Genomic DNA, 18,388 nt, shown 5'->3' with positions numbered 1-18,388 from the left:
AGGGGCGTGGGTGGAGAGGGGCCCCCCAACAACTCCTGACCTCAGTAGTTTTCTCTGACCGCCCTGCTGATCCACCGCGCACTCAGAGCGGTCACATTTCCGTCCGCTGGCTCATTTCAGAAGGCAAAGACTCTAAATTCTCCTTATGTTCTGTGTTTTCTTTTTTCTTTTCTTTCTTTCTTTCTTTTTTTTTTTAAAGTGGACTGACGATAAGCAGACTTATCTCCTCATAATTAGACCCGCTGCACTGCGCACACACCGACGCGCTCTGGAGCGGCGCTTTGTGTGTCTGCCGTGCGTGTGAGTAATAGCGCTTCCCCAGTGAATGCCTCCCTCTAGCCTATAACCCATTATGTGCAGTCGGGAGGCGGAGGCGAGGGCGAGGCAGGGCGCGGGAGGCAACGGCACGCACGCTCCATTAGCGGACCCACTGCCGCGCCGCTCTGCCGGTAATTTGCGTAACGAGATTGGAGCGAGCCCAGTCGGTCGGCGCGGTCTCCCCGCGAGTACCAGCCTCTCTTCCCCTATCGTCGCACCGCTTTTTCCGGCCTTGTTTCCGACGCAGCCCGCAGCAGCAGCAGCTGCAGCAGGGGAGGAAAACAGACACACAGAGACCGGGGAATGTGTGTGCGGCGCTTTGACAAATGCGGTTTCCCCTCCGTGTTTTCTCCCCCCTCCCTCCGCACGCTCTCTCTCTCTCTCTCGGTGAAATCTCTCCACAGTTCCGTTTTGAGCTGATAACCAGGCGCCATCATGTGGACGAGCACGGCGTGATAAGATAAAAGAAACGGCCACCTGCGCCGTTAGCGAGTGTGCAGCGATGCGGGAAGAGGGAGCTTTTGAAAGGACTGGAAGAACATAAGTGAAATTATTTATAGGATGAGATCACGTTTAATGGAAATTTACATTTTTGTTCATTTATTTTATTTTCATTTGACTTTTTAGGGGGTATTATTATAACACCATATAGGTGCTTGTCGTCTATTTAGCCTACGTTTAACATGTTGTTACTTTTAATCCGATCTTTTCTCTACTTCTCGTTTAAACCGAGGCCCTATACACTGGTCAAATTACGAGCCATCTAGTGAATCAAATACGGATTAGATATAATTTCCCAATTTTAAGTGAATATTTTTAGTGAACCGAGTGGGGATTTTTTCGTGTTAAATGGTAAATGGCCTGTATTTGCGCTTTACACATTCAGTCATCCACGCATTCACACACACATTCACACACTGGTGATGGCAATCTACATTGTTAGAAGAAGTCTTATGGAAACAACAGGAAATCATGATGCAGAAATGGCTACAATGCTGTGCAAAATTCTTAAAAGTCAAAAGCAATAAAAAATAAAATAGACTTTATTGTAGTTTTTCTTTTTTTGAAGTGGTCTTGAGGAGCAGTTCTGAAGGTATTTCAAAGTTTTTCTTTGGACATTGGCTACTTTTTCACTCATTTCCAGTGCAGTCCTTGCACCTGAGCGTTTTCAGAGGAATGTTTCTTTCCACTTAACACCGACCCATGACTCATTCAAGCTTAAAAAAGACACCCAATTCAAGGGATGAGCCGGAACAAATTGTAAATCGTATCTTTAGGCATTTTGTTACAAGCAGCATGTCACAAAACAAATAATATCTACAGCATGCAAACGGTATCTCAAAGTCTTGTCACATTAAGAAATTTGAAAAAGTCCAAAAGAAACCTTAGAGATGCACCTTACTCTTCTTCACTGAAGACTCATCAGAAACGGTGTCAACGGAAGAGTGGCTGTCAATGTATGTTGCCATTTTCCCTGCAGCATATAAATAAATGAGGGATGGTTCAAACTTTTGCACAGTACTGTAAATGAAAAAAATCCCCAGTTACGTTTCTGTTGAAGCAAAATGACCACAGTGCAAACAAAAGTGTTATTCTGTATATTTATTGATAATAAGACCACTGATGGTGACTTAGTCGATAGTAGACGGCATGGTGCAGTTCTTCTTCGGGTGTCTAGTGACCCCATGTGTAAGCAGGATGGTATTACAATTTAGTATTTACAGGAAAATATCAGTTCAGAGAAAGGTAAAGTAAGTTTAAGGGTGCTGGAAAACATACATTCACTAAATAAATATACAGTTTCAAAAGCAACAAGCTTTGAAAAGCCACAACCAAATACTGACCAAAACCGAATAACAACAGGATCCACAGAGTCTAGACGCTCGCACTCTCTCGCTTACACGCACGCTCAAAGTTACAGAGATAGTCAGCTACAGAGGAACAAAGTCTCACACGCACACGCATACCGAAAGAGAGATAAAAAACCACTTGGTGAAAGTGTAAACTGAATGCCAACCGAACTCTAATAAATACACAGCTAAACTGCGCGTTACTCTCAACGAAACATCGGCCACGATTCTTTTTTTCAGTGCGGGGTCTTCCTATAAACTATTAAACAAATACAGCACAAAGTGTGGATTCAAAACTGTGACACAACATTTATACTGATTAGCATATTAGAATGAGAAACGGTATGTCATATAAATTACATTTCCGATACATATCTACAGCTGATGATGACGATGATTAAGCATGTTGCATGGCACCACACACAATACAGTAGATGAACACGTGTCTTCTTGCTAAATCTGGCATCCTTTGCCGTAGCAGACCGCTGACGTTAGCTCAAACCAGCAGAAAACAATTGGCGACCCTAATGATTCGACATGACACTAGCAAGCTGTAAAGCGCTGCTCTGCGAGCTCTTAACCACTAGAACGAAGCAAAAAGTAAGACGGGTCTCTTTAAAGCTAAAATCTGCCAGTAATTTCTACATTTTCTACATATAATAACACGAACACGAGTACTAAAACATCACTAAAGTGTCAGTATGCGTCATATAAGTGCTTGTTTCCCCTTGCAGACAACTTTCATCCTGTTTTCCATCTGTTCTCTATATCAGCAACACTCTAAATGTGCTTGCAGAGACTGTGTAAAAGTCAGGGCCTTTTTTCTGTATTTAATTCATATTCAGGTTTACAAGTATGACCCTCAAAAAACCCCAGCTGAAGCACATGTGGCCTTTGATTGCTCCTCAAAGGAAGCTGAAGAGCAGTAACCTTAACGATTACTAATTACTAGAGGTCTAATTCAGAGCCTGAAAAAACCCGGTCACACCAGTATTGAAGCAAAATCAGTACATTTAAATGAACTTGCAGTAGTGAAAAGATGTTTAGGTGACGTTTGCATGTTTTTCTGTTTTGGTTTTTTTAAATTTTAAACTGGATAGTCCAATTTTTTTCTTTAATATTTATTTTAACCCTCATCTACCAACCAAAAAATGTAGATACAGTTATCAGACAGCTTTCAATGGTATAATCTGTGTTTTGTAGAAACTGATTGAGTTAGCATCTACACTAATCTAAGGAGCTTGGAAAGACAAGCGTCTGGACTTCTTTAAGTTTCCTGGAAGACGTTTCACCTCTCATCCGAGAAGCTTCTTCACTTTTAAGAGCAACTAGTGAAGTCCTATGGGAATGTCCCCAAGAAGGTCATGGAACCTCTATTGATCCTCTACCTAATCACACGAGCCAAGGTGTGAAAACAGGTGTGGACCAAGGTTTCAGGTGAACCCACTGTGAAACCTAGCCCCACCCTATCATGTGATTTCCTGAGGTCAAAAAGCCCAGGATGTGAGTGGGCATTAAGGCGTCTGGGAAGGGATCTCAAAACTGGATTATAGACAGTTGGTGTCGTAAACCACCACCTCTGTTCAACGCTGGTTGTTCACAGTGGACATAGATGGCTTCCTTAAATCCTCTTTCAAACCGCCTGTCTTCTCTGTCCGACATGGGAACACAGGCATCCTTGAAAGAGTGTCCTTTTCTTTTAGATGCAGAGATGCTATCTACACTAATATGCTAATTGGCAATTGGTGTGACCAGGCCTTTTAGACTGACCTCAAAGGTGTGACTCGCTGAACGGACTGCATTTCATTCCATGTAAAACTAATGACAGACTGTAAAATGTGCGCAAAGTTGACTGTTATTTTGTAGTTTGGTATTTGTATCCCACACTAAAGTTTCCAAATACCATTAAACCTGTGCCATTCATATTTAAACTACCTAAATACATTATTTTAGACAAGAAAAATATATCATGCTTTGTCTTAAGGTTAAAAATAATCTTTCCCCTTCTTTTTCGGCTTCCTCACTTTTCATATAAACCTAAAACATACTCCTCAGTGCATGTAATCAATTCACAAAGTGTCACAACCAAAGGATACACAAGGATGAGCGACAGCAAAGTCAAATGCAACAACTGAATCTACCTAGTAAAAGGATTGCTCTCAAGCTTTAGCAAAGTCATTTAGTACAAACATGTGCAGTGTTTTTTTTAAGCATGCTGCAGCCAACTGAGAAACCAAGTTTGAGCCCGCTCATCTACCCGAGACCAACACCGCTGTCCACTCAAGACAACTCTGGTCTACCTGCTTGCCGTGGGCCGTCCTGATCTGAGATACGTGCCGGTGAGCAACTTCTACATCGAGCCGCGATGGAACGTGTGGTATAGAAAGCTGTGGTGCAAGTGAGTCATGGAATGGTGCTTTACAGTAAGATACATTAAGATATTACATTAAGATCACAGGCAGAGAGATGGAGGGACGTAAATTCCAATTCGGATGTTGGGTAGAGTTTCAGGAATTTACTCTGGTCGTGTGTCAAGAGTCTTCGTCTCTAATTCTCTTCGACTCCCTCTCTGAAAGATAAAGAAGAGTTCACGTTGTAGAATAGAGAGAACAACGTTTTTCTTTAAATTTACTTGGATAGGTGATCTTTGGTTTTTAATGGCTCCTACCTGCCACCTCACATCAGCTACACCATCTCATACTGATTGGCTGTGATGATCCTGGACAGACAGCAGGCCAGCAGCATGCCAATCAGCTGAAAGACAGAAAAATCGGCGCGTTGAGGATTTATTTATACACCAAACACCAAACGTGCACGCCGTCACCTGCAAAAACCTCAAGTCCTACCTGTGAGAACGCAATCCCAAACGTCACTCCTGCGATAATGGCCATGTTGGTCTCCATGAAAGAAGTGACCAACTCAAAGCAGCCCTGGAACACAGGGGGCAGGTTAGTCCGCAGAGTGTACGGGGACATGTTATATGAGCAAATCAGAGGCAAGAAGGGTATGTGGGAACGTATCTGAGGCAGGTGTTAGTATATGGAGAAGGCAGGGATTTGAAAAGGCACGTGAGGACGTCTGATGTAAACATAGCTACCTTCTAACCTGTGAGTTTTATCGACTGTCTGACAGCAGATAGATGAGAAGGAGGAAAGCAGAATACAAAAACTGACCTGGTGGTACACCTTGCTCGGGGCTACAGTCGCGTTGCGAAGGTCTTCGAGGTGGCAGTCAGAGGAGTTGAAGCAGCAGCTGGCAGGAATGCCATTTGAGGGATAATACACGCTCTCAATCCAACTCGTGTAGTTATAAACGCCACAGCAACGCAGCTGAAGAGAGGCGGAAACGGAGAAAGATCAGAATTATCCTTCAATAAATCCACATTAACGACGAGTCAAAAATACAGTTTCCTTTGTTCAACAATTTCCCACATCTTCTTATGTACATCAACCATTCACACCTACACCCACTTCAGTGTCACCAATTAACCTAGTAAGCATTTTTTGGACTGTGGGAGGAAGCCAGAATACCCACCCTGACACAGGAAGAACATACACACTGTAATGTTGTAAGACAATGGGTGTTAACCACCACACCACCACGCAGCGCAGTGTCATTTCGTTTTCAGCAAACGCTGCTTACAAAGGAGTGAGTTCAGCATCAGACCGACACACTTCAAACGCATGAGCCGTGTATGGCAGCTAAGCAACAGTGCCCATTGTTAATAGTCTTATGCCTGATTTAGACACTTTGTAAATCTTTCTAGAAAGATTTCTCGGTCTACAGGAAATGAATTTCTCACTGCATGACATCCACTAACTGGGGTGGCGACGGTTTGACCCTCGGTTCTTTGAAGCCAGGCAAATGTGGGTTGTGCTGTAAAGGGCTTCGAGTCATGGATCTGATTATAATGTGATGTGGCTTTTTGTACACAAACAGTGCTTAAAAAACAATTGTTTGATTGGCTTTGTTGGCAATAAGAAAAATAAAACGTGTACTGACATCTGTGAACCTTTAGCTTTAGTCGCGTGTTTTGATTTTCTGCTGCTGGATTCTTTAGCTGTTCATTCCTTCTTTATTAGCTTATGCTAAGACTATTTTTTTCATATCCTCTCTCTCTTTCTCATCCCATCTCTTGCTCCTTTCCTGCTCCAAACGCATCACATCAGCTGGCAGAGGCGTGTTCTTTCCACAGTTAAATCAATCTGATTTTGCCACAGTCCCTATGTGCGAGCCAATCATTTCCGTCCTGTCAAGATTTTTTAAAACTGTTATTTCCCCTGCTGCTGTCAGCTGTCATTGCAGTGTCAAATCAATGCAAGCCTCCTCTACCCTCTTTAACTCCACTGCCTGTGGGTCTCATGAGTAGTCCTACCCTACCCCCCAGAACTCCACAATCATCCTTAACCCTTTGCTCCACTGTCATAAGCATATGTAGACTCCAACGGTGGCGGTGGGGAAAAATACCACTTTAAAGTGACGATGTCTCATTTATTTAATCTTGAGGATGAGGGCTCACCTTGTGCTGCAAGTTATCGACGGCACGGCTCGCCTCATCCTCGGCATTGTAGTGCTTCACCGCTTCGGTGTACGTTCTGCGGAAGGTTCCCTTGATCTGCGGTTTAGGGGCGATCGTAAGCACAGGCATTAACAAGAGAAAGGCTGTTTACTGAGCTACAGTCTTAAAAAAGAAAGAAAATTGGTACATGCATACTGACCTCGTGGCGAAACACAAATCCAGAGATGCCCGCCACTAACTCAGCGAGGAAGACGAGTGACAGAAACATGGCATACTGCAGAGAAGGAAGGGAAGGAGGAGGGAGATTTGCATAGTTAGTGTGAAAACCCTCTGCTTTAGATGAATATCATTTGCCTATGGTTGTACTACTACACAACACACACACACACACACACACACACACACACACACACACACACACACACACACACACACACACACACACACACACACACACACACACACACTCCAACACATTTACTTGACTGTCATTAATGGAACAAAGTGCCCTGCAGCAACCCCTCTGTGGGATAGCGGTCAACCATTATTCCCTGTATAATGTGACCTGAAGCTAATTAATCAGCATCGACACCATTCACTGCAACATAACACCCCCTCCACCCTCCCCCTCCTCCTCCAACAGCCTCTCACCAGCTTCAGCATCCATGGGCTTCCTCTGCAGGTGGCGAAGCAGCCAAACAGGCCGAAAACAATGATGACTGTCCCGGTGCCGATGAGGACGTATGGGGCGTTGGTGGAGTTGTCGGCTATCAGAGAGATGTACGGGCCCAACATCAGCTTCCCCCATACTCCCACCGCCAGCAGGATAGCTCCTGTTATCTAAAGGGTGGAGGTTGTGAGCGAGACAGATGTTAAACAGAGAAGCACGGAGAACAAGAATGAAATTTGCGGAGCAGGCCTTTATTGCTGCACCTCTGCGATATTATGGTTTACAAAAAGTTGTGTTTTAGCGCCACGGCAACAGGGAGGAGGAGGAAGGGGATCAATACAGAACAAGAAAGGAGTGCAATTAGAGTAAGGAGGAGGAGACGGGAGACCGAAGACACACATTTATCTGGAGTACAGGATGGCGATCACCTGCTTTACACACACACACACACACACACACACACACACACACACACACACACACACACACACACACACACACACACACAGCAATACACAGAGGAAGAGAGAAAAGGAAAGAGGACAAATCAAAGAAGCTCTTTGATCCGAGGCGAGACGCTTCCTCCTGTTGCGCCTCTCTTAGCATTTCAAATGAAGGCTACGGATAAAAGAGCGTGTTGTACGAGGCAGCTGAAGCGGCGTGTGTCTCAGCTGGGTATGTCTTGCTGGCATCAGAAAGAGAGCGGGGTGTGGAACGGCTGCTGATGAGCTGACTCCAGCGAGGGCCAACTCATCATCCTAACCTCCTTTCTTCCAAGAGGAGGCTGTTCGCCGTCCTGCTGCCATGGCCCTCTGACTGGAGGGGGAGCAGCCTGTACAAAATGTCTCTGTGCAGCCTGAAACCTTTAAAGCTAATGAGAGAAATACACTCGGCTCTCTGCGGTTCCCTCTTAGCTATTAGTCACTGATGCAGAAGCGAAACAGAAATGATTAACAGCAATACGGAAACCGGGGCTGCCTGTAAATTCAGAAAAGCCTCCGCAGGTTAATGGTGGTGTTAACAACATTTACACTTTGCCCCCTTGGCAGGGTGCACACACAATGCCTCGACAAAGGTCTTTCACCGTGACTAATAGCCAGCCTGTGCTTTGACTGAGCTGCTTTGTTCTGACTTGTTTGTTTGCAGGTTTTGAGCAAACCTTAGGCGTCCTTTTGACCTGTAGCTTCAGAATATAATAATAAAATGCAGTTGCGGAGTAAAATGGCTCAACGTAATTGTTGCTCATGCAAAAATGCGCTTATGAATTTTCCTATCAGCATCATGGCACGCCCAGACAATGAGGTCAGCTACGGCCTACGGAGAGGCAAAGCACTTTAACTGAACTAGCGCTGTATCTTCAAATTCCTTGTTTGAGGCTGTAAAAATAATTTGCATGAGTGATTCATCCAATAACCCCTGGGACAGACTGCCGACCTGTCCAGGGTGTACCCCGCCTCTCGCACCGTGACAGCTGGGATAGACTCCACGCATCCACGACCCTGAATGGGATAAGTGTGAAAAAAATGGACGGCTGGATGGTTCTACCCATTATGTGTTCGATGCATCATGCAGCAGCATTGGGTCTGACAATGACTATTTCAGCACTTTACTCCGTGCATGCACATAAGTTGACTTGTGCTGTCTTTAAATCATTTGCACTGTAACAACACACAAAGCACTACAAATTGACATATTGTAACTTTAAAGTTGATCTCAGTACAAACATGAGGCAAGAACTGATGAATGATTAATTCAGTTTCTCGCTCTGTTTTGGTCTCTATCAAATAGCTGTCTTGTTATCTGCTCTACAATATTAACCACTGAGCTGCATAATTTATCTGACCCCAGTTTGATGGCGAGCATGCAGTGAAATGTAGCTCAATCACAGCTTTTTTGGCTGATACCAGTCTCACAGATTTGGAAAGAAGGTTGTTGAAAGCAGTGAGACTAAACCAAACTGTTAAAGTCACAAAACAAAAAGCTAAAAGACGCTAAAGAGCTGCAGAATCTCTGTGGCTTCATCACTACAACTCATATTATATACACTCATCCAATTATTAGTAATAGAGTAATGCTCATTATATGTATAATCAGGTGTAAGTAGGCAAGGAAAAAGACTTTTGGCAGCAGAAGCCTTCTGGTTTCCATCTGTGTGTGCTTATGGTTCTATTGACTATATTATGTAAACTAATTATGTTCGAGCAGGCTTGCAGGTAAACAGTCCATGTGGAGAGCAAAAGCAGGATGGCATTTGACAACTATGATCTTTTTTTTTTTTTGAAATACCTTAAAACAGAAATCTTTTACAGTCATTTAATCTTGACTAAATAATAAAATTCAACACATTTTTAGGCAACTTTCTGTGACATATGCATGGCTGTCTGTCGCCCTTATGAACTTGAATTGAACACTCTACAAATGAGAGACTTCAGAGCAGGGATTTCAAACTCATTTTTAATTGTACAGCCCACTTTGACTTTAAGTGGACCGGACAAGTGAAACTATATTATTATTATTATTCTTTGTTTTTCTTGATTGATGAACATTTTCTTCTTTTTCTTAACAGAAATCTCTATAATAGACAGTGAAAAACAGTCATTTAACTGTTTATCTATTACTTCGCTGCTTTGGTGCCTTATGAATGGCTGTGGAGGAGGTCTTTATCAGAGGAACAAGCGGTAAAACTTGTCATTTTTGTAAAGTACAAAAATTTATGTTCGACATCATATTTTCAGTCATCCAGTGGACCAGATTGGAGTCTTTGCGTGGCCGATTCTGGGCCCTGGGCCGTATGTTTGACGCGCCTGCTTTAGACCATCAGCAAAAAAATGATCGATTCGCCTACCTCTGTAATGCGATAATAATCGACGCAATTACATTTTGTTGAGAGACTGTTTTCGGACACTTTATAGATGGACGCTTCAAATTAAATAATTGACAAAGAAATGCACTTCATCACTTCACTGATGCAAAAATCATTTTAAAAATCCAATAGTGCCATAAAGCAGCTGTGGACAGTGATTTGCAACATTACCCCCTGAAAGCCAATACAGTGGAGAGAACATTTCTGGTTCATAAAATCTATTTTTTTCCCCTCCGCACTCTCAATTTAAATCTATACTGGAAAACCAGAGGACACTGAAAGCATTCAGATAACACAATGTGATATAAAGAAAGATATATGGGCTTCGAAATGTGGAAAGGAGAAAAAAAGCAGCATTTTTAAGAGGCTCCACAGATGCAAAAGTTTAAACACTATGACTAAATGGGACAGGCCTGCTATTATACTGTCATAATAGCAGACCTAATAAAAGAAGGTACAAAGTGTTGGCTAAACTGATTCAACTTAACATATGTAAGCAAGCTGTTTTTTTCAGTTCCCTGCTCAGCTGAACTGAAGGACTGCGGGCTGATGATTAGATTCTTTAGTAATGACAGCTACTCTTTCTATTAACAGTGAATCTAATAGCCAGAGCAGACTGTCATTCCGGAGAACAGTCCTCTTGATGACGATCTACTCACTGTTTATGGCCATCAGCGACAAAATGTCTCTCCTCAAAAGAGCCGCTGCCGCTGCATACCAATAAATGATCATCTTGTCACTGCTAAAGTGCTAATTTTAAAGTCAACTGGGAAATCAAGTCAGAGAAGCATGGGGCAAAATCGTCTCGACTTCACTTCTGCTGCTGAATTTCAAACACCTCTGCCTCCTCCTCCTTCTCCACCCCCCTCCACCCACCCACCCTCGGGTGTTTTGTTTGAAATTCAATGCCCGACTGGCCACCCTGGTTCCAGCACAGAGTTTAAAACAGGTCACCCTCCTCTCTCTTCCCTCCTCCTCCTCCCTTCATCGGCCTCATAAAGAAACAGAAGGTGCAATGACAAAATATATGACTCCACCACCTGCTCTGCGTTCCCCAGCCCAGTATGTGCACACCCATGTATGTGTGTTCTTCCCAATTATGACATTATTTGCCACGAGAAACCCATAGAAACACTTCTTCTGCACTAAATGCGGTGCCAGCGCTCTCTCCGAGCTCTGCCCTAAGGGGCTGAGGACACCCAGTGAGCCGCGAGACTCTTCTGCACTTTTGGCGCACGAAGCATGAAACCTGAAGCTGTTGATGTAAGGGAGTGCTAAAAGACCATCCAATCCAGACTAAATATAAAAGTTCACACGCGTGACACCGGTGCATGTCTACAATGTAGGAAGACACAGCACAACTCTTCTATTCAAGAGTTTTTCGACTACAGATCCTAACTCGAAGGGCTGATCTCAGCTTTAACGACGTTCTACAAAGTTAGGGTTAATTCAGTTAGGATTTATTCAGGTTTTGCTCAAAGGAAAGTATTGAAGCTTTTGGGTTTTCTTTTTTAGCTTTCTAGGGTGAATGTTCAGGGTGAGTGCAGAGGGGAGCTTTTAGATCATTTCCCCCTGGCTATATCTGGCTGCTACCAAAAAGACAGACGGGAATAAGTCTGTAATGCGCAATTATGGCTAAAAAAGATCAGTCACACAGTACTGTGTTCAGTGCTGCCTTATGTTTGTACTGTTCCCTGCATGATCATATTTGAAGACTGGGCTGATAATCAAAAGGTAAACAGAGGAAAATCCAAAGCACTGCAAATCAAACAGAGATAGCATTTCACTCCTCACTTCACGGATTAATCGCAAACGAATTTATCTCAAAATTTGGTTTTAGCGATTCCTTGAGTGATCTGCCGTTTCAAATCCTCGGGAAAAGTAGTATAAGGAGTGTTAAATACAACTGAGCAGAATCAATTTTTTTTGTATTATTTTCGAATCGGAAAAAGAATTTGCAGCTTAACACCCTAGTGAAAAAAGAGCTGGCAGAAATATTGATTGTGCACTACAAATTTAAGGCTTTTGTAGCGCTGTGTTGGTTTGCATAATTTGTATTTGCGCTTTCATTATTAAGCGTGTAAAATATTCAAACAACTCTAACAAGCTTGAATTTGGTATGACAACCTTTATGCTTCAACACAGCCTGACCCCTCTTAGATATGTTTTCTTGTTATTTCTTGTTGAGGCCCGGGCTCTGGGGAGGCCCATCCATGACAAGATCTCTAACAACACTGGCGAAAAAGCCACCCCAAACCACGACAGAGCCTCCGCTGAGTTTTACAGATGGCTGTAGACACTCATTGTTTTGTACATATTGTCCATGATCTTAACCAAAAATTTCACATTTTTATTTATTGTTCTATAAGATGTGTTGCCACTGATTTTTAGTCTAGTTCCTGACAGCCTTTTAGGCATTTTTCATGGATTCATTAATAAATAAATGGTAATAAATCAAGTGCTTTAACAAAGTGAGTTAGGTGCCTTTTATTATAGTTGAATGACTCATTGGCAGTGTTGGGACTAACGCGTTATTAAGTAACGCGTTACAGTAACTACGTTATTATTGTGGTAATGAGCACGGTAACTAGTTATTATGCCAAAACCAGGAACGCGTTACTCGTTACTGGGATTTAGATAGGGTCGTTATTCGTTACTTCGTGTGGTGGCTATCACGGAGCTTCCACAGATTCAATAACATTAGCAAGTGGTGGAGGCCAGCAGGTGGATGAGGGAAAGGGGAGGCAAGAGGAGAGACCCGAAGCGACTGCCGGTCCGAGTGTCAGGTGAACTGAACTTCAGGTAAGAAGTTATGACCTGTAGTCCATCTGGGTCAGACATAAACCAAGTTTATTTTCGTTGTGCTGACTTTTTCCTACTGGGTACTAGCTAGCATGAGGGAGTTTCTATACAGCTGGGTGGGTGCTATGATGTTACTGATGTTGAACTTTGTTTTGTTCATAAGGTTAAATATTAGAGTTGCCAACCGTCCCCTAAAAACGGAATCATCTCATATTCAGAGAAAATATTACGCGTTTCATATTGAGGTGAAAAGGAACGCGATTTGTCCCGGACTTCAGCTACAATGAAAAAGATACAAAGGTGGAGTTATTCTGTGTCTTTGCTGCACAGCTGCCTCTTCTCCTCTCACCCTCCCTCTCCTGTTTCTACTTCAATCATTAAACTGATCAATGATCAGCTGATCGACTTTTCTCTCTTGTTTGTTTATCGCCCACAGAAAGGCGAAACCAGCGGATGTCGCGGTAAACAACAGCAGCACGTTTAAGCTTGATCAGCTGATGTTAGAATTTAATTAATATTAATTTCTAGTATCAGCTGATGTTTGCTGGAGCCACAGCTGTAAACCTGCTGGTCATGATGTCGGTTTGAATATGTGATGAGAGGGAAACATGAAGATGAAACCAAGAGATGTCCTTACTGAATCATCAGAGCTGTGATGGAGAAACAGGTTTACCTTTTAGGTGACATGAATGAGTTGAAGGGAAGTTATGAACTGTTTCTGAGAGACAAATAACACCAGGATCCTTTTTTCATGTAGCTGACAGCTGGTAACTGTGCAGGGGCGGGTCTAGCAAAGTCTTACCAGGGGGCCATGTAGGGCGTTAACAGGGAAAGGGGGGCACAAAGAAATACTTTCTTATTCTCATTTAAAATGTCTCGCTTTTAAAAAATAATTATCTGAGTCTTACAACAAACGATTGATAGATTGATACATTGATACATTGATACATATATACCATGAAAACAGTGTACATCACTGTCACAACAGTGTTTGTTTTCATTCAAAGGCTTTATGATTTTTCCTATGTCCTGGGCCGATTTTTTGTCCCAGTCCAGCCCTGTATGCAGCTCATCTGCAGTCTGGTGTTGCCTACATCTTCCTATTCAGAAGGCAGAATTTCCGAGTTCTGAGTACAATCGAAAGCACCACGACTGCAGTTTTTGTGTTGGATGTAAAAAGCGCACATGACGCTGTGACGTAGGCTAGAATCATAGCGGCGGTCAACAACGGTCCAGGCGTGGGATTTCTCTCGTGGAAATGTGCACATTATCTTTTCCTTTCTATTGGTAGGTGGCACAGTGCACTTGTGGCAAGTAAGCAAGCTAGAAGACTGGCAAAGTTATGGAAGAAACACATTAACAAGAGAATTCTGAGTAAAACCAAAGTTACTTTCCCTAGTAACTAGTTACTCTGAAAGTAACGAGTAACTTGAAGTAACTGAGTTACTTTTGAGAGAAGTAACTAGTAATGTAACTAAGTTACTAATTTAAAGTAACTTACCCAACACTGCTCATTGGTAATTATTTTGTGGCTTAACAAACAAAAATATTCCTCTGAAAATGGTCAGGTGCATGGGCTGGCAGCCAGTGTCCAATGACAAACTCTGAAAGACCTTCAGGAAGTCATTTTTAAAAAAATGACAAGAAGGTCTGGCTGCTCAGAAAAAAAAAGAAGAAAGATATAAGAGATGGCTCAAGACTTTTGCACAGCACTGTATCATACAACACAACAGCACAAACCCAAAGGACAACCCTAAAATTACAACTCTTCTGCATAGCCAGCAACTGAAATTGGAAAAATAAAAAAACCCTAAAACAATTATGTAGTCTATATATTATTGACTGATGTATATTGAAACACATTTGAATGATATTTCAATATAAATTAAATATCTTGTTCTGTCTTCTTCGGTGGGAGGATTTAATGAATTTCCCTCTTTATGTTATATTAAACTGAATATTTTGAGTTTATGGACTGTTGGGCAGACAAAAAATACTCTTTTTCTAAGTGTTTGCTACATAAAACAATAATTTGGAGTAATTGCTTATTGCATCACCGCTTTCAGCAAAGTGCTGGATATTTACATCCTTTCACAACCACAACAAAACAGGGAGTCAACAAAACTAATAAGCAGTATCTGCATTAACGTCACATTTAAAGCTAACAGGTATTTTACTGCTAACAGGAACGCTGTATCTCAATATGACACTGCCACTGTGTATTTACAATCCACTATTTCAGATAGAAATACTATCCTGTTGACTACACCGCACTTATATTTGTTATGCAGCTCTACAGATTATGATTTAAAAGCTGACAAAGCGCATATAAAACACACACACAACAGTTTTTATGTGGTTAGTTAAACCACACAAATCTACATTTAAATGAGTGGAATTAGTTCTGCTGCTTCAAACAGCAACACTGAAATACAGCAATAATTATGAAGTAGCGGTAAAACAATGTGAGGCTGACAGAGCTTACAGACCTTTTACTTTTCTAAGCTCATTTTTGCTCTGCAGTTGAGTATTTCACAGCGCTACATAATGCCAAAATATCTCATCACAAGCAAGACTCCTACATTGTAAAAAATAGGGATAAGGACAAGAATCGATACAGCATAGTACAGAGACACAAAATAAATAAATAAATTAAAACACTATGAAGAAGAAGACTCGTCTCATCTGACAGGAGGCAATCTTTCTGCAGGCAGTCGCAGTCTGACTCAGACTGACTGCATTTAATCTCAAATTGCTGTCTAATTTATAAATGCAGACAGGTTGCCAACATGCTACCATCAGTCTGAATGACTCTTTATCAATTAGTGCAGTTTCGACACAACTTGGTGCCCCTGGTTGTATCCTGGTTACATTCCTGTAGAACAGAAAGGTTGGTGAGCACAAATATAATAGTTAAATGTGGGTTTATGTCTATGCAGACAGCAAAGGATGTGTGATTTTTGATCATTTATCACCGATAAACGCTGTATTATCAGAAACAGATTGCATGTAATTGCTAACTTGAGCCCCTGATGCTGTCTTACAACATTTATTCCAGGTTTTAGTCAGAGTGTTGACAATATCATTTTGAAGACAAAAAGAAGTGAGATAACGTTATCTTATTGGATAAAACAGATCCTGAGTGTTTAACTTTGAGGACCTTATTTGCGATCGTAAAATCGCAATATTTAATATCATAAACCCTAAATCAACCCTTAGTTATTCTCTAACGGACTTATACTGCTGGGGATTTCCATGATGCACTGAGTGTTTGTCTTTCTCTCACCGAGTGTTTATGCACCACTCTGCAATTAATTATGAGATATTATTAATCTCTGGCTATCTTCCACAGCACGTCCTCTGTCTTGTCTCCCTACCCTCACCCCCAACTGGTCGTGGCAGATGGCTGCTCCACTCTGAGGCTGGTTATGGTGGAGGGGTTCTTCTTGTTAAAAGGGAGTTTTTCCTTCCCACTGTTGCCAAATCTCTTGCTCACAGAGGGGCGTCTGATTGTTGGGGATTTCGCTGTATTACTGTAGGGCCTTTACCTTTACATAAATAAAATGAACATCACAAAATGTAAAAAATAATTTTTTAAAAATCGCAATATGGTAGAGTGAAGTGTTGCGACGATAATATAGCGGGATGTCTGGTGAGCGCCACCTTTAGTAATAAGTAATTAGTACACAATGACTCGTTTTAAATTTGATGCCTTCACGCATTAATATGAATCAGCTAATCGCATATTTTTGGTCGTTTATTCATAATTTGTAGTCCTTTATGTAACGTTTGAGTCTGGAGCGCAACAGAGTAGCATCATGTGCACTTGTTTCTGACGATGAAGTAAAAATAAATTCCACCACTGAGGCTACACCGACGGTGCGAGGGCCCTTTAAGAATCTATACCAGCGACCCCGAAACCTATAGTATGTGGCCGGGGAAAATGGGCTCTAACCAGGGCCTCATTGCACAGACCAGGCCCTTAACGCCGGAGTTAAACCATCGCAGTGATGTTAACATCATCCACCTCGCTAACTGATACCAACCATGATGCTATATGTGATATAAGCTACGCACTGACGCCCAGCAGCCAAAACGGGCTGTGTGTAACCTTAACCCCCGTTACATAGCCCGCTAGTAGATAACAAATGTCCCACAGACGCCGAAATAGGCGGCTTTATTTCACCTGTGTGGATTAATATCAAAATTGAGCGTTTATTCAAACGACGGAATGGATCCGTCGATGATGCTGGCACTGTCCACTCCTTCATCGCGCACAACAAAAACAGAGCAGCGGCGGATTGAGATGGACTGACATCTTCCTCCGCAGGGTATTTCTTTTGTGTTTAAGAGGATAGAAAAAGGCTACCTACCCAAAATACGAACGAGTACACGATGAGGAGAGTTTTAAGGCAGGTGATGACCGGTTTGGTCTCCATTGTGGATCTACGCTGGACCCGCTGTGGTAAAAATTAACGGGAGCAGAAAAAAACAGAAACGTCTCCTGCGAGCTGTCGCGTTGCGCCCCTGCTCTGATGCAGCCGCACGGCGTCACTAGACCTGCTCACAGCTCTCAAATCATGATCACTGCTCTTTTTTTCATTTAGCATCAAACAGCAGCATCGATTACTGCATGACGCCAACAGTTTTTAATAATGCTGAATTTCCTCAGTGGCGGAAGAAAAATATAGATCCTCGGGGGTGACTCCAGTAAAAGCTTCTTAAAGTGAGTGAAAATAACAAATACTCCATTACCAGTCAAAATTTACACTCCAAAGGTTATTCAGGTAAAGTGAGTACCATGCATTGGTGTGTTGTTAAGTTTGCTGACTTACAAAGAAATGAACAGTCTCTAATTTTTATGGAGAGACAGAATATCAACCAGAAATTCCAGAAAAAAAGAAACCACATTATACAAAAGTTAGAAATTGATTTGTATTTAATCCCCGAGCAAAACATGACTTAGTACTTGGTGGAAAAACTCTTGTTGCTAAGTACAGTAGTAAGATGTTTATTGTAGTAGCTGATCACCAAGTTTGCACGTGTCTCAGTAAGGATTTTGTCTCACTCCCCAATTAAGGAAACTCTAAATCCTTTAGGTTTCTTGACTGCTGCTTGGCAACTTAAAGCTTCAGCCCCCTCCATAGATTTTCTGTAGGATAGTGGTCTGGAGACTGGAGACAAGTTCTCTTTCCCTTGCTGGAAGAACCATGACCCATCTTTAGTGTTCTGGATGAAGGAAGGGAGTTTTTGTCCAATATTTTATGGTACATGGCCCCATCCAGTGTGTTGGGGACCCTGTACCCTTAACAGAAAAAATAGCCCCAAAGTCCCAAACACAGCAGGCACATTTAATGCCTAAGAGA

The 18,388-nt window shown here is 42.2% G+C and overlaps 1 protein-coding gene across 1 annotated transcript; it reads right to left on the bottom strand.

Moving 5' to 3' along the window:
- Positions 1 to 4,571: 4,571 nt before the first annotated feature.
- On the bottom strand, positions 4,572 to 17,570 carry tspan7 (tetraspanin 7). The gene is made up of 8 exons (XM_026145328.2): positions 17,396 to 17,570; positions 7,339 to 7,527; positions 6,887 to 6,961; positions 6,688 to 6,783; positions 5,342 to 5,497; positions 5,015 to 5,098; positions 4,837 to 4,922; positions 4,572 to 4,737 (listed from the first exon to the last, which is right to left on the bottom strand). Exons 1-7 carry the CDS (start codon positions 17,459 to 17,461, stop codon positions 4,854 to 4,856), a joined length of 735 nt encoding a protein of 244 aa, XP_026001113.1. The 5' UTR covers positions 17,462 to 17,570; the 3' UTR covers positions 4,572 to 4,737; positions 4,837 to 4,853.
- Between the last annotated feature and the right edge of the window lie 818 nt (positions 17,571 to 18,388).

This window comes from Astatotilapia calliptera, chromosome 16 (genome assembly GCF_964374335.1).
Source record: "Astatotilapia calliptera chromosome 16, fAstCal68.1, whole genome shotgun sequence".
Taxonomy (NCBI): Eukaryota; Metazoa; Chordata; class Actinopteri; order Cichliformes; family Cichlidae; genus Astatotilapia; species Astatotilapia calliptera.
The sequence above is the reverse complement of the archived record's forward strand: the minus strand, read 5'-3'. Positions and strand labels throughout refer to the sequence as shown.